This window comes from Nomascus leucogenys, chromosome 24, assembly GCF_006542625.1.
Source record: "Nomascus leucogenys isolate Asia chromosome 24, Asia_NLE_v1, whole genome shotgun sequence".
Taxonomy (NCBI): Eukaryota; Metazoa; Chordata; class Mammalia; order Primates; family Hylobatidae; genus Nomascus; species Nomascus leucogenys.
In genome coordinates, this window is record NC_044404.1 from 16,175,173 (window position 1) to 16,195,910 (window position 20,738).

The window sequence follows — 20,738 nt, forward strand, 5'->3', positions numbered from 1 at the left end:
CTCGGCCTCCCAAAGTGCTGGGATTACAGGCATGAGCCACTGCGTCCAGCCAAATTCTAGTGTTCTTTCAGCGAGCTACTAATGGCAGTGTTATCTAGAATGAGCCAGGTGTATCTAAGTGAGAGAACAAACATTGCTGAGAATGAATGAGTGAAGGAAGTAATTGGTCTCTGTTACAGGTGTATTTAATTTCATATAATATATGTTCTTGTGTGTAAATTTAATCCTATTTTGAAGGCACCAGACAGGTCCCTGTGGGAGAAAACCTTTGGTAAGTTCCTTAAAACTGGAGGAGTTCTCTCACGGTGCTTGCAGTCATCCCTGGTTTGTTAGTTGGCAGCCTGGGGGAAAGTGACAACATTTACTAAGGCCAAGTACCTGCCTAGGATTATGCTAGGAAAGTTTTTACAGGTTTTATCTTAATCTTTTTAAGAGCTTTATGAGGAAAAGCTACCATCATTTTATGAGTGAGGAGACTGAGTTCAGAGAGTTTAACCAGGTTCCAGTGTATTTTTTAAAAACTGTGAATTAGATAGAAGTGTTAACAGTATCATACAGGTCACATAGATGGCAAGATTTTAGTTAAAATTTTTATCTGTTTTTCTAAACAGTGGATTTATTTCCCAAGTTATGGTAAGAATATCTTTTTATAGAATAGTAATTTTGTGGGAGACTTAGGTAAGAGTATGAGGATATTGTCCACTAACTAGTGTCTGCTTTGTCACAACGCCGCAGTTACCAGAAACATTAAAAAAGGGTTCAATCACCACTGCCCAATAGGAGCATAATGTAAGTTATATAAGTTCTGTATATGTAATTTTAAATTTTCTAGTAGCCACATTAAAAAGACAAAGTGAAATTAATTTTCTTTAATATATCTAAAATGTTGTTTCAACATGTAATCAGTCTAAATTGTTTTCTATAAACTAGGTCTACAAAATTGGGTGTGTATTTTACACATCTTAATTTAGCTAGATTTCAAGTGCCTAGTAGCTACTTGAAGCTATAGTGGATAGCTACTACAAACTAATCATTTCACAAATGATTAAATAATGTCAAAGATTTTTTAGAAGCAGGAATTTCTGATTTCATATGTATGATTTCATGCATAAGTGATGAGGAAACAAAAGAACTAATATCTTTGTTATTTTTTGGCAGAGAGGAACGAAGGGCATCCTACGACTATAACCAAGATCGTACATATTATGAGAGTGTTCGAACTCCAGGCACTTATCCTGAGGATTCCAGGCGGGACTATCCAGCTCGAGGGAGAGAGTTTTATTCAGAATGGGAAACTTACCAAGGAGACTACTATGAATCACGATACTATGATGATCCTCGGGAATACAGGGATTACAGGAATGATCCTTATGAACAAGATATTAGGGAATATAGTTACAGGCAAAGGGAACGAGAAAGAGAACGTGACAGATTTGAGTCCGACCGGGACAGAGACCATGAGAGGAGGCCAATTGAACGAAGTCAAAGTCCTGTTCACTTGCGACGTCCACAGAGTCCTGGAGCATCTCCCTCTCAGGCAGAGAGGTTGCCGAGTGATTCTGAGAGGAGGCTTTACAGCCGATCCTCAGACCGGAGTGGAAGCTGTAGCTCACTCTCCCCTCCAAAATATGAGAAACTTGACAAATCTCGTTTGGAGCGCTATACAAAAAATGAAAAGACAGATAAAGAACGAACTTTTGATCCGGAGAGAGTGGAGAGAGAGAGACGCTTAATACGGAAGGAAAAAGTGGAAAAGGACAAAACTGACAAGCAAAAACGCAAAGGAAAGGTTCACTCCCCTAGTTCTCAGTCTTCAGAAACGGACCAAGAAAATGAGCGAGAGCAAAGCCCTGAAAAGCCCAGGAGTTGTAATAAACTGAGCAGAGAGAAAGCTGACAAAGAGGGAATAGCAAAAAACCGCCTGGAACTCATGCCTTGCGTGGTTTTGACTCGAGTGAAAGAGAAAGAGGGAAAGGTCATTGACCACACTCCTGTGGAAAAGTTGAAAGCCAAGCTTGATAATGACACTGTCAAATCTTCTACCCTGGACCAGAAACTTCAGGTCTCTCAGACGGAGCCTGCAAAATCTGACTTGTCTAAATTGGAATCAGTTAGAATGAAAGTACCAAAGGAAAAGGGACTTTCAAGCCATGTTGAAGTGGTGGAGAAGGAGGGCAGGCTTAAAGCCAGGAAACACCTCAAGCCTGAGCAGGCTGCAGACGGGGTAAATGCTGTGGATCTGGAGAAGCTGGAAGCAAGGAAAAGGCGCTTTGCAGATTCCAATTTAAAAGCAGAAAAGCAAAAACCAGAGATCAAGAAAAGCAGTCCAGAGATGGAGGATGCTCGCGTACTTTCAAAAAAGCAGCCTGACGTGTCCTCTAGAGAGGTCATTGTGCTGAGGGAAGGAGAGGCTGAAAGAAAGCCTGTGAGGAAAGAAATTCTTAAAAGAGAATCTAAAAAAATCAAACTGGACAGACTTAATACTGTTGCCAGCCCCAAAGACTGTCAGGAGCTTGCCAGTATTTCTGTTGGGTCTGGCTCAAGGCCCAGCTCAGACCTACAAGCAAGACTGGGAGAACCAGCAGGTGAATCTGTGGAAAATCAAGAAATCCAATCAAAAAAGCCCATTCCCTCAAAAGCACAGCTCAAACAGCTGCAGGTATTAGATGATCAAGGACCAGAGAGAGAAGACGTTAGGAAAAACTATTGCAGTCTTCGTGATGAAACACCTGAACGTAAATCAGGCCAAGAGAAATCACATTCAGTAAATACTGAAGAAAAAATTGGCATTGACATCGATCACACGCAGAGTTACCGAAAACAAATGGAGCAGAGTCGTAGGAAACAGCAGATGGAAATGGAAATAGCCAAGTCTGAGAAGTTTGGCAGTCCTAAAAAAGACGTAGATGAATATGAAAGACGTAGCCTCGTTCACGAGGTAGGCAAACCCCCTCAAGATGTCACTGATGACTCTCCTCCTAGCAAAAAGAAAAGGATGGATCATGTCGATTTTGATGTCTGCACCAAGCGAGAACGGAATTACAGAAGTTCACGCCAAATCAGCGAAGATTCTGAAAGGACTGGTTGTTCTCCCAGTGTCCGACATGGTTCCTTCCATGAAGATGAGGATCCCATAGGCTCCCCTAGGCTAATGTCAGTAAAAGGGTCTCCTAAAGTAGATGAAAAAGTCCTCTCCTATTCTAACATAACAGTCAGGGAAGAGTCGTTAAAATTTAATCCTTATGATTCCAGCAGGAGAGAACAGATGGCAGATATGGCCAAAATAAAACTATCTGTCTTGAATTCTGAAGATGAACTAAATCGTTGGGACTCTCAGATGAAACAAGATGCCAGCAGATTTGATGTGAGTTTCCCAAACAGCATAATTAAGAGAGAGAGCCTTCGAAAAAGGTCTGTACGAGATCTGGAACCTGGTGAGGTACCTTCTGATTCTGACGAAGATGGTGAACACAAATCCCACTCACCCAGAGCCTCTGCATTATATGAAAGTTCTCGATTGTCTTTTTTATTGAGGGACAGAGAAGACAAGCTCCGTGAGCGAGATGAAAGACTCTCTAGTTCTTTAGAAAGGAACAAATTTTACTCTTTTGCATTGGATAAGACAATCACACCAGACACTAAAGCTTTGCTTGAAAGAGCTAAATCCCTCTCTTCATCTCGTGAAGAAAATTGGTCTTTTCTTGATTGGGACTCCCGATTTGCAAATTTTCGAAACAACAAAGATAAAGAAAAGGTTGACTCTGCTCCAAGACCTATTCCATCCTGGTACATGAAAAAGAAGAAAATTAGGACTGATTCAGAAGGGAAAATGGATGATAAGAAAGAGGACCATAAAGAAGAAGAGCAAGAGAGGCAGGAATTGTTTGCTTCTCGTTTTTTACACAGCTCAATCTTTGAACAAGATTCCAAGCGATTGCAGCATCTAGAGAGAAAAGAGGAAGACTCTGACTTCATTTCTGGTAGGATCTATGGGAAGCAGACATCTGAGGGAGCAAACAGCACAAATGATTCCATTCAAGAACCAGTAGTTCTGTTCCATAGTAGATTTATGGAGCTCACACGGATGCAACAGAAAGAAAAAGAAAAAGACCAGAAACCCAAAGAGGTTGAGAAACAGGAAGATATAGAAAATCATCCCAAGACCCCAGAATCTGCTCCTGAGAATAGAGATTCAGAACTAAAAACTCCACCTTCCGTTGGGCCTCCAAGTGTAACAGTCGTAACTCTAGAATCAGCCCCATCAGCACTAGAGAAGACCACTGGTGACAAAATGGTAGAGGCACCTTTGGTAACAGAAGAGAAGACTGTGGAGCCAGCCACTGTCTCAGAAGAAGCAAAGCCTGTGTCTGAACCTGCTCCTGCCCCTGTGGAACAGCTGGAACAAGTAGACCTGCCCCCAGGAGCAGACCCCAATAAAGAAGCTGCCGTGATGCCTGCACGTGTTGAGGAAGGTTCATCAGGTGACCAGCTGCCTTATCTGGATGCCAAGCCTCCAACTCCTGGGGCCTCGTTTTCCCAGGCAGAGAGCAACGTAGATCCAGAGCCTGACAGTACCCAGCCACTTTCAAAACCAGCTCAGAAGTCTGAGGAAGCCAATGAGCCAAAGGCCGAAAAGCCAGACGCCACTGCAGATGCTGAGCCTGACGCAAACCAGAAAGCCGAAGCTGCTCCTGAGGCTCAGCCCCCAGCTTCTGAAGATTTAGAGGTTGCTCCTCCAGTTGCTGCAAAGGATAAAAAGCCAAACAAAAGCAAGCGTTCAAAGACCGCTGTTCAGGCAGCTGCAGTGAGTATCGTGGAGAAGCCCGTCACAAGGAAGAGTGAGAGGATAGACCGGGAAAAACTCAAGCGGTCCAGTTCTCCTCGGGGAGAAGCACAGAAGCTTTTGGAATTGAAGATGGAGGCAGAGAAGATTACAAGGACTGCTTCTAAAAACTCTGCTGCAGACCTTGAACATCCCGAACCAAGCTTGCCTCTCAGCCGAACAAGGCGCCGGAATGTAAGGAGTGTCTATGCAACCATGGGTGACCACGAAAACCGCTCTCCTGTCAAAGAGCCCGTTGAGCAGCCAAGAGTGACCAGAAAGAGATTGGAGCGAGAGCTTCAGGAGGCCGCGGCGGTTCCCACCACCCCTCGGAGGGGAAGGCCTCCAAAGACACGCCGGCGAGCCGATGAAGAGGAGGAGAACGAGGCCAAGGAACCTGCAGAAACACTCAAGCCACCTGAGGGATGGCGGTCCCCACGGTCCCAGAAAACTGCAGCTGGTGGTGGCCCCCAAGGAAAAAAGGGAAAAAATGAACCGAAGGTGGATGCTACACGTCCTGAGGCCACCACTGAGGTGGGCCCCCAAATAGGCGTGAAAGAGAGCTCCACGGAACACAAGGCTGCTGAGGAGGAGGCAGGGAGTGAACAGAAACGTGACAGAAAAGATGCTGGCACAGACAAAAACCCCCCTGAAGCCGCCCCTGTTGAAGTTGTAGAGAAAAAACCGGCCCCTGAAAAAAACTCCAAATCAAAGAGAGGAAGATCTCGAAACTCCAGGTTAGCAGTGGACAAATCTGCAAGTCTGAAAAATGTGGATGCTGCTGTCAGTCCCAGGGGGGCTGCAGCACAGGCAGGGGAGAGGGAAGCTGGGGTGGTGGCAGTCTCCCCTGAGAAAAGTGAGAGTCCCCAAAAGGAGGATGGTTTATCATCCCAATTGAAAAGTGATCCAATTGATCCAGACAAGGAACCAGAGAAAGAAGACGTGTCTGCCTCTGGGCCGTCCCCAGAAGCCACCCAGTTAGCCAAGCAGATGGAGCTGGAGCAGGCCGTGGAACACATCGCAAAGCTCGCCGAGGCCTCTGCCTCTGCTGCCTATAAGGCAGATGCACCAGAGGGCCTTGCCCCAGAGGACAGGGACAAGCCTGCACACCAAGCAAGTGAAACAGAGCTGGCTGCAGCCATCGGCTCCATCATCAATGACATTTCTGGGGAGCCAGAAAACTTCCCAGCACCTCCACCTTATCCTGGAGAATCCCAGACAGATCTGCAACCCTCTGCAGGTGCACAGGCACTGCAGCCTTCTGAGGAAGGAATGGAGGCAGACGAGGCTGTATCTGGCATCCTAGAAACTGAGGCTGCTACAGAATCTTCTAGGCCGCCAGTCAATGCTCCTGACCCCTCAGCAGGCCCAACAGATACCAAGGAAGCCAGAGGAAATAGCAGTGAAACCTCACAATCAGTGCCAGAAGCCAAAGGGTCTAAAGAAGCGGAAGTCACTCTTGTTCGGAAAGACAAAGGGCGCCAGAAAACAACCCGATCACGCCGCAAACGGAACACAAACAAGAAAGTGGTGGCTCCTGTAGACAGCCATGTCCCTGAATCCGACCAAGCTCAAGGTGAGAGTCCTGCTGCAAATGAGGAGACAACAGTACAGCACCCCGAAGCCCCACAGGAAGAAAAGCAGAGTGAGAAACCCCATTCCACTCCTCCTCAGTCATGTACTTCTGACCTAAGCAAGACTCCCTCCACAGAGAATTCGTCCCAAGAAATCGGTGTTGAGGAAAGGACTCCAACCAAAGCATCTGTGCCCCCAGACCTTCCCCCACCTCCCCAGCCAGCGCCGGTGGATGAGGAGCCTCAAGCCAGGTTCAGGGTGCATTCCATCATTGAAAGTGACCCGGTGACCCCACCCAGCGATCCAAGCATCCCCCTACCCACACTGCCTTCTGTAACTGCAGCAAAGCTCTCACCTCCTGTCGCCTCTGGGGGGATTCCACACCAGAGCCCCCCTACTAAGGTGACAGAGTGGATCACAAGGCAGGAAGAGCCACGGGCTCAGTCCACTCCATCTCCAGCTCTTCCCCCAGACACAAAGGCCTCTGATGTCGACACCAGCTCCAGCACCCTAAGGAAGATTCTCATGGACCCCAAGTATGTGTCTGCCACAGGTGTCACTTCCACAAGTGTCACCACAGCCATTGCAGAGCCTGTCAGTGCTGCCCCTTGCCTACATGAGGCCCCGCCCCCTCCAGTTGAATCTAAAAAGCCTTTAGAAGAAAAAACAGCAGCTCCAGTGACAAACAACTCTGAGACACAAGCCTCGGAGGTGCTGGTAGTTGCTGACAAGGAAAAGGTGGCTCCAGTCATTGCTCCCAAAATTACCTCTGTTATTAGCCGGATGCCTGTCAGCATTGACCTGGAAAATTCACAGAAGATAACCTTGGCAAAACCGGCTCCTCAAACCCTCACTGGTCTGGTGAGCGCACTCACTGGCCTGGTGAACGTCTCCCTGGTCCCAGTGAATGCCCTGAAAGGCCCCGTGAAGGGCTCAGTGACCACACTGAAAAGTTTGGTGAGTACCCCTGCTGGGCCCGTGAACGTCCTGAAGGGGCCTGTGAATGTTCTCACAGGGCCAGTGAATGTTCTCACCACTCCAGTGAACGCCACAGTGGGCACAGTGAACGCCGCCCCAGGCACAGTCAATGCCGCCGCGAGTGCAGTGAATGCCACAGCAAGTGCAGTGACTGTCACAGCGGGTGCAGTTACTGCTGCATCTGGTGGTGTGACGGCCACAACAGGCACGGTGACAATGGCAGGGGCAGTGATTGCGCCGTCAGCAAAGTGCAAACAAAGAGTGAGTGCTAATGAAAACAGTCGATTCCACCCAGGGTCCATGCCTGTGATTGACGATCGTCCGGCAGACACGGGCTCAGGGGCGGGGCTGCGTGTGAACACTTCTGAAGGGGTTGTGCTCCTGAGTTATTCAGGGCAGAAGACCGAAGGCCCACAGCGGATCAGTGCGAAGATCAGCCAGATCCCCCCGGCCAGTGCAATGGACATTGAATTTCAGCAGTCGGTGTCCAAGTCCCAGGTCAAACCCGATTCTGTCACAGCATCGCAGCCTCCATCCAAAGGCCCTCAAGCTCCTGCAGGCTATGCGAACGTGGCCACCCATTCCACGTTGGTACTGACCGCCCAGACATATAATGCCTCTCCTGTGATTTCATCTGTGAAGGCCGATAGGCCATCCTTGGAGAAGCCCGAGCCCATTCACCTCTCGGTGTCCACACCTGTCACCCAGGGAGGCACGGTGAAGGTTCTCACCCAGGGGATCAACACACCCCCTGTGCTGGTTCACAACCAGCTGGTACTCACCCCAAGCATTGTCACCACAAACAAGAAGCTTGCTGACCCCGTCACCCTTAAAATTGAGACCAAGGTCCTTCAGCCGGCCAACCTGGGGTCCACGCTCACGCCCCACCACCCTCCTGCTCTGCCCAGCAAACTGCCTACAGAAGTCAACCATGTCCCCTCGGGGCCCAGCATCCCAGCAGATCGGACTGTCTCCCATTTGGCAGCCGCAAAGCTAGACGCTCATTCTCCTCGACCGAGTGGACCCGGGCCATCCTCATTCCCAAGGGCAAGCCACCCCAGCAGTACTGCATCCACGGCGCTCTCCACCAACGCCACAGTCATGCTGGCTGCAGGCATCCCAGTGCCCCAGTTCATCTCCAGCATCCACCCAGAGCAGTCTGTCATCATGCCACCCCACAGCATCACCCAGACTGTGTCCCTGAGCCACCTCTCCCAGGGCGAGGTGAGAATGAACACTCCCACACTGCCCAGTATCACCTACAGCATCCGGCCAGAAGCGCTTCACTCTCCTCGGGCTCCGCTGCAGCCCCAGCAAATAGAGGTCAGGGCCCCACAGCGTGCCAGCACCCCGCAGCCAGCCCCAGCTGGTGTGCCTGCGCTGGCCTCCCAGCACCCTCCCGAGGAGGAAGTGCATTATCACCTTCCCGTCGCTCGAGCCACAGCCCCTGTGCAGTCAGAGGTACTAGTCATGCAGTCTGAGTACCGACTGCACCCCTATACTGTGCCACGGGATGTGAGGATCATGGTGCATCCACACGTGACAGCAGTCAGCGAGCAGCCCAGGGCCGCGGATGGGGTGGTGAAGGTGCCACCAGCCAGCAAGGCCCCTCAGCAGCCAGGGAAGGAAGCTGCCAAGACACCAGATGCCAAAGCTGTCCCCACCCCTGCCCCCGTCCCTGTCCCTGTCCCTGTCCCCCTTCCTGCCCCTGCCCCTGCCCCTCATGGTGAGGCTCGTATCCTCACAGTTACCCCCAGTAACCAACTCCAGGGTCTGCCTCTGACCCCTCCTGTGGTGGTCACCCACGGGGTGCAGATTGTGCACTCCAGCGGGGAGCTGTTTCAAGAGTACCGGTACGGCGACATCCGCACCTACCACCCCCCGGCCCAGCTCACACACACTCAGTTTCCCGCTGCTTCCTCTGTTGGCCTGCCTTCCCGGACCAAGACAGTTGCTCAGGTGAGCCAGCCAGGTATCTCCCCACTGTCTGTTGGGCATGTGCTTCTGGGGCTCAGCAGGCTTTTAAGCAAAGATGTGTTAAGGAAATCAGGGGCCAGGTGTGGTGGTTTATGCCTGTAATCCCAGCACTGTGGGAGGCCCAGATGGGAAGATTGCTTAAGCCCGGGAGTTCGAGACCAGCCTGGGCAACATGGCAAAACCCCATCTCTATAAAAAAAAAATTACAAAAATTAGCCAGGTGTGGTGGCACACACCTGTGGTTTCAGCTACTTGGGAGGCTGAGGTGGGAAAATCGCTTGAGCCCTGGAGGCAGAGGTTGCATTGAACCAAGTTCATGCCACTATGCTCCAGTGACAGAGTGAGACCCAGTCTCAAAAAAAAAAAAAGGCCGGGCATAGTGGCTCACGCCTGTAATCCCAACACGTTGGGAGGCCAGGGCTGGCAGATCACTTGAGGTCAGGAGTTCAAGACCAGCTTGGCCAACATGGTGAAACCCTGTCCCTACTTAAAGAAATCCACCTTTTGGTAAAGATAGTGGTTGAGTACAAGTGAACTGGTCAGCTAGTCCCTAAAGATTTTGATCTTTTCATGAGTTTAGAGAGCTTTCTTAGTTCTGAGATGAAAGTATTAGATCACGTCATGGGGAGTTCTGCATATGGGGAGGGAGGTAATGGGGGATCTCTCCTTACCTGGAACCCCGAGAGCAGCTCCGTTGATTCAGGTTCCTTCTGTGGGCCTGACTCAACGGGAGGTGCCACATCTTACCCTTTCCCTATGGCCCTTTGGGTCATTTGTTGGGCTCAGGGGCTTGTGCACAACAGACTGACTCTGTCCCTTTGCCTTCCTTCCCGACCCCAGGGCCCTCCTCCTGAAGGTGAGCCCCTGCAGCCCCCTCAGCCTGTGCAGTCCACACAGCCAGCCCAGCCTGTGCAGTCCACACAGCCTGCCCAGCCCACACCACCCTGCCCGCCCTCCCAACTCAGCCAGCCCAGCCAGCCACCAAGCAGCAAGATGCCTCAAGTGTCCCAGGAGGCAAAGGGGACCCAGACTGGAGTAGAGCAGCCTCGCCTCCCAGCTGGACCTGCAAACAGGCCGCCTGAGCCTCACACCCAGGTTCAGAGGGCACAAGTGGAAACAGGCCCGACTTCCTTCCCGTCACCTGTGTCTGTCTCCATGAAGCCTGACCTCCCAGTCCCTCTTCCCACTCAGACTGCCCCAAAACAGCCATTGTTTGTCCCAACAACCTCTGGCCCCAGCACCCCACCAGGACTGGTTCTGCCGCACACTGAATTCCAGCCAACCCCCAAACAAGATTCCTCTCCACACCTGACTTCCCAGAGACCCGTGGATATGGTTCAACTTCTGAAGGTAAGCATGAGCAGGGGCTGCCCTTCCTGGCCCCCAGGTTTCATGCCATGTCAAATGTCCTAAGATTCCCTAGCTAAGACCCGCAAGCTACAGCCTCTGGCCGTGTCCAGCGTGGCTCAGCGAGGGGCCATGAGCTCACTTCCTGTTTGTTTCCCTGTGAGCAGAAGTACCCCATCGTGTGGCAGGGCCTGCTGGCCCTCAAGAATGACACAGCTGCTGTGCAGCTCCACTTCGTCTCTGGCAACAACGTCCTGGCCCATCGGTCCCTTCCCCTTTCTGAAGGAGGGCCCCCACTAAGGATCGCCCAGAGGATGCGGCTGGAGGCAACGCAGCTGGAAGGGGTTGCCCGAAGGATGACGGTAAGACTCTCAGGCCCAAGTGAGCAACTGCCCCACCTACAGGGAGGGAAGACGTAGGTAGTCCCTGCCAGCCCATCTCCCTGGCCTGTCATGGAAGCATTAACTGTATTCTTGTTGTTGAAACACTCTCTGTCACCCGGGCTGAAGTGCAGCGGCGCGATCTCTGTTCATTATAGCCTCTGCCTCCCGCGTTCAAGTCATTCTCTTGCCTCAGCCTCCTGAGTAGCTGGGGTTATAGGCATGAACCATCATGGCACTACCATGCCCAGCTAATTTTTTGTATTTTTAGTAGAGATGGGGTTTCACCATGTTGGCCAGGCCAGTCTTGAACTCCTGACCTCAAGTGATATGGCTGCCTCGGCCTCCCAAAGTGCTGGGATTACAGGCCTGAGCTACTGTGCCTGGCCAGTAACGGTATTCTTGAAGTGAGCAATGAAGGGTCCACTATGCTTCTACTTGATGGGGGGATGTAAAGTACCTCTAGACCCAGAAACAAGGCTTTACAGTTTTTAAAAATTACTATTTTTTAAATCAGCTTTCTTAGGTTGAAAAAAAAAGCTTTTTTTTTTTTTTCATTCAAATATCAGGGTAGACTTTAAAGTCATCTCAGAGGTGGGGGTTTTTGTGGACCTGATACTGTGGGTTGGACGTGGGCTGGTGTTTGACTAGGAGGCCCCTGCTCACTGGTGGTTGGCCTCTGCCTCAGGTGGAGACAGATTACTGTCTGCTGCTGGCTTTGCCCTGTGGCCGTGACCAAGAGGATGTCGTGAGCCAGACCGAGTCCCTCAAGGCTGCCTTCATCACTTACCTGCAGGCCAAGCAGGCGGCAGGGATCATCAACGTTCCCAACCCTGGCTCCAATCAGGTCGGTTGTCCTGTGTCCTTCCTTCACATGTACACCCACAGGTGGGGCTGGTCAGGGTAGGTGGGCTGACTCATCTGGTGCCCACTAGATCTGGCCCCAGAGGTGGGCAAAGGGGCATTTTGGACAGAAGTCAGTAGAGCACATGGGGCGGGGCGCCATCACCCATCCTGAAGAGAACCCAGGGAACTGCTGAGAACACAGGTTTTCCATGAGTTTAAAGATAGGGAAGAGGGCCCCAGGGGGTTCCTGTTTATAGTTTTCTGACACCTGCTAGGTCTTCCAGTAGACATAGTCCTGACACATTTGCTGGTTGGGGACTGATTTGGCCTGGCTCTTAGCATTGGGCCTCTTCAGGGCTACCCAATGGAAATGGAGTTGTGGGGGTGAAGACAGAGGGTCCTACTTTGCTCTCTATCCTGTCTCCAGCCTGCCTACGTGCTGCAGATCTTCCCGCCCTGTGAGTTCTCTGAGAGTCACCTGTCCCGCCTGGCCCCTGACCTCCTTGCCAGCATCTCCAACATCTCTCCCCACCTCATGATTGTCATTGCCTCCGTGTGAGCCACTGAGTGGTTATCACCTCAGTGAATCTTCCCAGGGCTCTGCAGCAAAAACAAAGGACAACCCAGCCAAGCAGAGGAAGAAGCTGCCGAAGGGGACAGACTCCACTGCCAGATGGCCAGCCTTTCGCTGTCCTGCCGCCCGGCTCAGTTGGACAGACTTCCTCTGGGAGTGGTGCTGCTACCTTGTATGTTTACATGATGCTTTAGCCCAAGGACACATCACCAACCCATGGACTCGCAGACACCCTGGGGCTGGGTTTCTCTCTCCTCTTTTTGGAGAAAAGGAACAGGGCAGTGGAATGAAAATTTTTTGTTTGTTTGTTTTTAAGAAACAAAACAGAACTGCCTTTGCACTAAATTAGTGACTTGGACTTTTGCCCAGTGAAGACAGGCTGTGACACTCTGGATGTCTCAGTGTGTGTAGACACACATTGCAGACTCTTAACGCAGGAAGGACTTCAAACTTCTGCTGAGACCTTGGGGTCAAGGAACATTTCATTGGGTTTTTTTGTCCACCCCCATCTCCCTTGCTCATTCGGATGCGTCACCTTAATTCTCCTGCTGCCACCGTCTTTGATTCACCGGGATGTACAGTTTACAGTTTAAGAGCAAACAGAAAGGTTTTCTCTTGGTGGGATATGCAGAACTTGGGATGTGTGTATATATAAATATATAATATATATAAATATATATAATACTGACTTAAAAAATCAAATCCCCGACATACATTTTTTTTAATCTGTGCCAAAAATGTGTTTTCAGAGGAAATCTTATTTTCATATTCAGACTTTGTATTGCCCACTCATTTGTATAAGTGCGCTTCGGTACAGCACGGGTCCTGCTCCCGCGATGTGGAAGTGTCACACGGCACCTGTACAAAAAGACTGGCTAACCCCTCTTCCTGTTACCTTGATCTCTCCCCCAACTTCCTAACACATTAATTTATGAAACTGTTTTTCTCAGCGCAGTTTTGTTTTGTGTGTCCATTGGATTACAAACTTTATTAAAAAATATAAAACACACCAAGTGTGAATGTCATTGTCACTTGGGTGGGAGGACGAACCATGGGTCCTTGGCTTATGGGAACAGTCAGCCCTCATCCTGCTTTTGCTCCCCATGCCAAGTCTGTACATGGGAACTATTTCCCTTCTGCCTCCTAGTCAGTCCTCCTCCCCAAGGATAATTTTATCTTGCACAAAGGAGATTTTGGTCATGGACACTGAACGTAACTATTTCTCACTCTTGTGGTGTCTTCAAAGTCCTAACTGGTTCTTAGGTAATGTGGAAGGCACTTCCAATTTTGATTGATAGAGAATATAACCACACCCCATGCCATCTCAGAAACATTTTAGCAAGCTTTGGTTTCTTGTCTCTTGCCCCCTCTTCCCTTCTCCCAGTGTGAAGCAGGCTAACTCCTGCAGAGGCAGTGGCCTGCTGGGGCCCTTGGGGGCTCGTTTGATCCTGTATCTATCTGCCTCCAGACAGAAGGATGGGAGTTGGGGACAGGCTTCCCCTGCAGCTGGATTCTCTACCAGCTGTGGAGTTGGGACAGGGACATGGGGACTATAAAGTTGGTGGTCTCACTTGCAATACCAATGGGCTTCTACAAATGGGCCTGTCCTGGTGTGAGATGGCATCCCCCTCTGAACGAACGGTGGACCACAGGTGCTGGGGCCAACTGTGGGGAGCCGAGATGGTACCTACCTCCTGACTCCTTGCTGACAGGAGTGAGAAAGCTGCTCCACCAGCTCCGTACCTCCCCATCAAAGCCCCTGGCTGCTCCTTCCTGTTCCTCTGGGCCCCCAGCGTGGTGGCAGAGATGCCATCTTTTGAACCTTCCCAAAAGATGATGGCACCGGCTTGGCCTTAGTCCTCAGGCCAGGTAACCCTGAAGCAAGTGTGGCGTCCATCTGCTCCCCTAGGCCCATCAGAGCCAGGGCAGTGGCCTGAGCCTGGCACTCTCCTTGGCCTACCTTGCCACTCTGGCTGGAAGGACCCCTGAGCCAAGCCTGGCAGCAGTGGCCTGTGAGCCAGGCTCGCTCTGGGTTGCCTGTGTCCTGGTAAGCAGTTGATGGCCGCCCCTGCTGGTCCCTTCCCCAACTTCCCAACCTCTCCCCAACCTGGGCAGAGGGGGAGCAGGGTCATAGCTGTGGGGCGAGGGGAGGCCGGGCCCTAAAGATGAACAGGTGAGAAGCCTCCAAACAAGATGGGATGAGGGCATGGGACACGTGGTGCCGAGGTCTCTCCAGCCCGAGTGTACTGCCCACTCCTCAACTTGGGGCAAAGCAGCCAGCCTGGCTCTCGTTGTACTCTCATTCAGCAAGAAGGACGGGCTGACCTTCCCAGGAAGGCTGGTTCCTGGGTGGTACAGCCTTTCTGTGGCATCAGTTATAGCTGCCAGCTCCCCACCCACCCCACAGGGACCTATAGGCAGCATTAGAAAATAATCCAATTTATTCTCTCTAGGGAACAGGCCACCCTTCCCGGTTCCAGGGTGCCATCCATCCTTAAATAAACAGTCAGAAGGGCCACCAGCTCACTCGGCAGGCGGCGGACATTCAGGAGCTGTAGGGGAGGTCTCTGCCAGTGCGGGTTGGCCCTCGGCCCCGTCCCGAGGGCGGAAGACCAGCTCCCCAGCCTGCAGCACCTGCCCGGCAGGCCACGTGCCACCTGGCCCATACTGCTGATAGAAGTCCGCATCTGTCTGGAACATGACCAGTGCCTGGGCTGTGTGGATTCGCACGTGCTGAGCCAAGCTGTTGGCATCCAGAAATTTGTCCCCACAGGAGTCACAGGCATAGAGGATGTGAGTGTTGGGGTCTGTGGAGGTGGGGCAGCAGTCAGAGTGGGAAGGACCCCGGGCTCCGCCCACATTCACACCCAGGTGGCCCCCCCTCACCTTCTTCCTGCACTTGCTTCACAGCTTTGCTGATCTCGGCCTTCAGGACTTCCGTCTCATCGGCTGTCACTGCAGCTCCCACGGGCACCACTGCGGGCAGAGTCGCAGGGCCTAAGGTGAAGGCACGGGCACTGCCCCATCATCGCCACCCTGGCAGCAAGCTGCCTGTGACTTCCCTCTGCTGCCCACAGCCCGCACCTGTGAGCTGAGTGACGGCTGTCGCTGCCAGTGCCTCGGTGGCCAGCGTGACCATGTCATCCACAGTGACCACGCTGACCTCACTGCCCTCCTCGGGCTCCAGGATCTTGATGCCTGCCTTGCCCTGGTGCACGGTCTTCACGTGGGAGCGCAGGTTGTCTACCCGGTTGAAACCACGCCCACACTTATCACACAGGTAAGGCTTCTCTCCTGGGGGAGCAAAGTTCTCTCTTGCCTTTGGGGGAAGGGGCTGCAGGGGTGGGGTGGGAGGCCCTCAATGACTCGTTTGCCCAGCAACCCTGTCTTTTACAGCAGGAGGTGCTCTGGGACGGCCACCAGAGCTGCATGGGTGTCTCTGGTGACACTGGCACCTCTGGAAGCTCTAGGAAAATGAGGTCCTCTTTTGAACAGAACTGCCTTCAAGGCCACCTGCAGCAAGAGCTAGCATCCGAGGCTGGGGTCTGGGGGTCCCTTCCTTCCCCCTGCTCCCCACCTGGCAGCAGGGTCTGGGAAGGAACAGGCATGGCAGGGGCCACAGCTCACCAGTGTGAATGATGATGTGCTTAGACAGGTCCCCCACGTTCACGAAGGCCTTGCTGCACACGCTGCACTTGTGTGGGCGGATGTTGTCGTGGTGGCGAATATGATTGGCCAACTGGCTGGACTGGACGAATCTGTGGGGCCACAGGAAGGGACTCGCATGGAACTGCCCCAACCTGGGCCTCCTGCCTCACCCTCTATACTGAAAAGGGCCCCTGGGACCAGGGCCTGGGGCGTGGGCAGCAGTCAGCTCAGTCCCCAGCCAAGCCCCCAGTTTGTCTTCTGAGCCCCCTCACTGTGGGGTGTCTGGCCAACAGGTGTGGGGGAGGGGGGCAGGACCTCTTGCCGCAGCGCTCGCAGACGTAGGGCTTCTCCCCGGTGTGCTGGCGCACGTGGGCGATGAGGGAGCTGGCCTGGGTGAAGGCCTTACCGCACATCACACACTGGCATGGCTTCTCACCTGCGGACCGGGCAGAAGGTGTTGGTGCCTGCTCCTCTCCGTGCCCTACCAACCCTGGGCATGGCCGCTCACCACCCACCTGTGTGAATGCGGACGTGCCGCTGCAGAGCGCCGGGGTCTGCAAATTGTCGCTGGCAGTGGATGCACACGTAGGGCTTCTCCCCGCTGTGGATCCGAAGGTGCCGCTTCAGGTTCCCTGTGACGAGACCGAGGGCGAACCTGGCGTGGGGCACCACCGGTGGCCGAGGAGCAGGGGTGTGAGGGCAGCCAGGGCAGCCCTGGCCCTACCTGAGGTGGTGAACTGCTTCCCACACTCTCGGCACTTGAGGGGCCCGTCAGCGATGTGGATCTTCAGGTGGGCCTTCAGGTTCCCTACCTGTGCCCAGGGAGGGGTCAGGTGGGCCACCCCACAGAGCTCGGCCCCGGGCCCCCTCACCTGCCCTGCCCCTCCCACAAAGGAACAATCGACTCTCAGGCTTGCCAGGGTCCGTGAAGGGCTCCATCTCTCCTGGGTCAGGAGAGGTCCCAGGTCCCAGCGGTGAGAGGTAAGCCATCCCACCCCATTTTTTCAGGACCAAACCCCGCCCTGACTGGGCCTGCCCTCCGCAGAGCAGCCGGGAGCTCCCCCGCGGAAGTGGCTCTCCCTGGGCCTGTTTCCTGGGTGAGCAAGCTGATGAGCTCCTGGAGGCCGGGGCTGTGCTCCCCCCGCCCCACCACGTGGCATGCATGCGACTGCGGCCACCGGCGGCTCCCAGGAGCTGGTTCCGGGAGGGGTCCGCACACCTGGTTGAACTTCTTGTCGCAGTGTGGGCACTTGTGCTCCTTGTCCGTGTCGTGGGTCTCCAGGTGGCGCATCTTGGAAGTGGGGTCGGAGAAGGAGCGGCCGCAGTAGTCGCACTGGTAGGGCTTCTCGCCGCTGTGCACCAGCTGGTGGCGCTTGAGGTTGCCCGAGGTGGTGAAGAGCTTGCCGCAGTCCTCGCAGCGGTAGCGCGCCTCGCCCGAGTGCCGCTTCTTGTGCAGGTTGAGCAGGCTGATGAGGCGGTAGCTCTTCCCGCACTCCTCGCAGCCGTAGGGCTTCAGAGGGCTGCAGGGCCAGAAGGCGACAGGAGGCAGGGCTTGCTGGGGCGTGAAAGGCCGGGCCTGGCAGGGGCCGGGGCAGGAGGCTGGCCTTGGGCACTACCTGTGCGTCTTCTCATGGGCCTTGCACGCGGCCGGGTCGGAAAAGGCCTTGCTGCACTCCCGGCACGAGAAGGGCTTCTCCCCCGTGTGGATGCGGATGTGCCGCTTGAAGTTCCCCGTGTGCGTGAACTCCTTCCCACAGTCCTGCGGGTGCAGTGGGGAAGCGGGGTGTGAGGGGCAGCCGGTGGGAGGCTGGAGGGGAGGGAGGCTGGCGGGGAGGGCTGGCCACACTCTCCCTCACCTCGCACTTGTGGATGACGGAGCCGTAGGCCTTGGACTCCGTGCGGTCGCCGTAGGTGCCTGAGCGCAGGCCCCGGGCCTCGGCGCCGAGCTCCTGCCCCGAGTCTGTGCCCGCTGACTCCTCGTTCTCGTTCTCCTCGGGGGCCTCTCCGTTCTCGTCGGGGGCCTCTCCGTTCTCCAGCTGGGGACCCTCCTCCTTGACCTCAGCTGGCCCTGCGCCCTCCTCCTCTTGCTCCTCTTGCTCCTCTTCCCCTTTCCGGGCGGGCTCCACCTCCATTTCTGCGGAGAAAAGGGCAAGCATGGAGGCGCCTCGGAGGGCGCCGGGGCCTAGCAGCCAGGCCTGGGTCTGGGCCCCACACGCAGCCCTCTCTGCCTGAGCACATGTGAGGGGCGCCGGCAACATGTGGAAGGGACAGTAAATGGCCCCAGCACTGGCCAAGGAAAGCCCCCGGGAGTCCTGTGAACTGGGTATTTGCTGCTTGGGGGATGCAGGTAGGGGGCTCAGCCAGCTGGGGTGGGCGCTGTCGGCCATCAGGCACTGGAGGATTGCTGTGGGTGGCAAGGCACCCCTGCGCGGTGCTCAAAGCCGGGAAGCAGCAGAAGCTCCAGGGCTTTGAAGGACGTGCCTGTGCTCACAAACACACGGCTAGCATGGTCAGCCAAGGAACGACCTTGAGACTCAAGAACATGCGAAGACCAAGGTGTCCCAAGCTGAAGTGCATGGTGACTCCAAGTGGGACTAGCTGGAGGCAGGAGGAGAGGGAGGCCCCAGTGCGCAGTGGAGGCAGGGCCCTGGGAGGATGCACCAGGAAGGGCCTGGCCCTGGCTGGGCGGGGCTACCTTGCTCCGAGCTCTCGGACAAAGCAGCCTCAGCTTCTGCGGCAGCCATGCCACTCGTGGGGTCTGGCTTGAGCTCCACAGGCGGCGGCTCCCGGGGCGCATCGGCTTTCTCTGTCTGCTCTGCACCTGGGTGGGGGAAGCACCGGAGGCTGGATTGCTACCCTCTGCCCAGGGGTCGGATACCTCTCCTGGACCAGCGCGCTGGTGGTGGCTGCGTGTGACCCAGGAGGGGAGGCCCCAGCACACCCCTAGCTGAGGCTGTTGTGTCTGCTCTGGTTGAAACAGACCCCCTGGAACACACAATAGGTCATTCTGGGTAACACAGGCTCGAGAGGTACAGGTGCCCATGCTACCTGCCCCAAGGCAGGCCTCACTACCCTGTGCCCAGGCTGCTGGGAGGTGACAGGGCAGCCGGCTGGGTCCTCCACATCTGACTCACCGCTGGCCGCACTCTGGGCCTGACCGCCGCGCTCCTCCTTGAGGTCCCTGCTGGGGCCTGTGGGTGCGCTGCGTCCCTTCTGCTCCAGCCTGCTCAGCGTGCTAGTGGCCGCCTTCTCCTCTTTGGCTCTCTTGTCCCCTCCTGGAGATGGAACAGGGCAGACCTGCCGTTTCCCATCAAGTGCCCGCCATTTGGAGGTGTGAGGTGGCCCAGAACTTGCTAGGTCTTCCTCGTCCTCCCTAGGGTACCTCTAAGTAGTGGTTTGCTGACTTGTTCACTCACCAAATTATTCACAGGGCACCCACTCCATGCCAGGCTGATGGCTGGACACTGGGAATACAACAGTGATGGTTCCTGCTTGTGTGGGACATGCAGACCTCATGTGTGCACTAAGGGAGCTGACCCGAGGTCAGCACTAGGAAAGGGAGGAACGTGGCCTCTGGAAGTCTACAGCAAGGCACCTGGCCCATAGTGGGCATCTGAGGGCTTTTATCTTAGCAGCTAAGGGAAGTGGAAGGAGGGGCTCAGGAGAATAGACCCACAGGAGGGTTTAGGAGCAAATCCTGCCCATGTGCAAAGGCACTGAACCAGGCACGGCTCCCGGGTGCTCTGTAGGGGAAAGGCAGGCAGAGAGGCCACCCTCAGACCTGAGGCTAACCCTCTCCAGCACCCACAACTGAGGCAGGGCCAGATGGGGAAACTGAGACCCAGAAAGTCAGAGGCAGAGCCCACGTCAAAAGCCAAGGTCTCTGGCCATCTGCTTGGGAGCAGCTGCCAATAACCTACCTTCTGTGACCAAGGCCTCCGCATTTCCCCCAGGGCTGGTAGCCGGCTCAGCAAGTGACTTGAGGGCATGGCAGGCCGTGATGATGTCCTGCATTTGGAGGAAGGTGGCCACGGCCAGCACATCATCCACGTTCTCAGGGCTCAGGCTCAGCTTGGCCGTGTACATAAACTCCAGCACCTGCCCCAGGCCTGCCAAGGACAGGACAGCTGTCACAGACCCACCTCAAGATCCGGCACCGGCAGCCTGCCCCACCACTCCACTCAGCAGCAGGATGCAGGGATTTAGGAACAGCTGAGTGGCAAGCCTGCATCACCCCATCTCCTCTGTGGAGAGGAGGCAGGTAACCTGGGGGATCTCAGCACTGCCAACAGCCCTTGAAAAGAAGTGCTCGCTGAGGGTCTGAATACCTGCCCTGCACAGAGAACAGGAGGTGTGAACGCCCACCCTGCACAGAGTACAGGAGGTGTGAATGCCCACACTGCACAGGGAACAGAAGGTGCAACTGTCCTCCCTGCATGGAGGAGGATGGGCTGTGAATGCCGCCCATGCATGGAGAAAAGAAGGTGTGAATATGCACCCTGCACAGAGGATGGGGGTATAAATGCCCACCCTGCATGGAGGACAGAGTGTGAATGCCTGCCCTGGATGAGGACAGAGGTGTGAATGCCCA

At 54.3% G+C, this 20,738-nt stretch overlaps 2 protein-coding genes across 6 annotated transcripts in view; one reads left to right on the plus strand and one right to left on the minus strand.

The window, feature by feature from the left end:
* Window positions 1-13,508, plus strand: part of SPEN (spen family transcriptional repressor) — a 92,007-nt gene extending 78,499 nt beyond the window's left edge. For 2 of the 3 annotated variants that reach the window (XM_030805883.1, XM_030805884.1), the window contains 5 exons: window positions 1,159-9,334; window positions 10,193-10,702; window positions 10,867-11,061; window positions 11,768-11,926; window positions 12,353-12,556. In XM_030805883.1, coding sequence (XP_030661743.1) covers window positions 1,159-9,334; window positions 10,193-10,702; window positions 10,867-11,061; window positions 11,768-11,926; window positions 12,353-12,484 — 9,172 coding nt within the window. In that variant the 3' untranslated portion in view covers window positions 12,485-12,556. Of the gene's footprint in view, window positions 1-1,158; window positions 9,335-10,192; window positions 10,703-10,866; window positions 11,062-11,767; window positions 11,927-12,352 lie in introns of all 3 variants that reach the window. The other variant, XM_030805882.1, reaches the window with a different exon arrangement.
* Window positions 13,509-14,922: 1,414 nt separating this feature from the next.
* The window catches only part of ZBTB17 (zinc finger and BTB domain containing 17), a 36,384-nt gene continuing 30,568 nt past the window's right edge, over window positions 14,923-20,738 (minus strand). Inside the window, exons 4-16 of one of the 3 annotated variants that reach the window (XM_030805886.1) lie at window positions 20,068-20,256; window positions 19,282-19,422; window positions 18,843-18,968; window positions 18,004-18,281; window positions 17,764-17,906; window positions 17,367-17,667; window positions 16,872-16,959; window positions 16,663-16,779; window positions 16,463-16,583; window positions 16,127-16,257; window positions 15,584-15,793; window positions 15,386-15,475; window positions 14,923-15,306 (exon numbers count right to left, since the gene is read on the minus strand). In XM_030805886.1, the coding sequence (XP_030661746.1) occupies window positions 15,023-15,306; window positions 15,386-15,475; window positions 15,584-15,793; window positions 16,127-16,257; window positions 16,463-16,583; window positions 16,663-16,779; window positions 16,872-16,959; window positions 17,367-17,667; window positions 17,764-17,906; window positions 18,004-18,281; window positions 18,843-18,968; window positions 19,282-19,422; window positions 20,068-20,256 (2,219 nt within the window). In that variant the 3' untranslated portion in view covers window positions 14,923-15,022. Of the gene's footprint in view, window positions 15,307-15,385; window positions 15,476-15,583; window positions 15,794-16,126; window positions 16,258-16,462; window positions 16,584-16,662; window positions 16,780-16,871; window positions 16,960-17,366; window positions 17,668-17,763; window positions 17,907-18,003; window positions 18,282-18,842; window positions 18,969-19,281; window positions 19,445-20,067; window positions 20,257-20,738 lie in introns of all 3 variants that reach the window. The other 2 variants (XM_030805888.1, XM_030805887.1) reach the window with 2 other exon arrangements.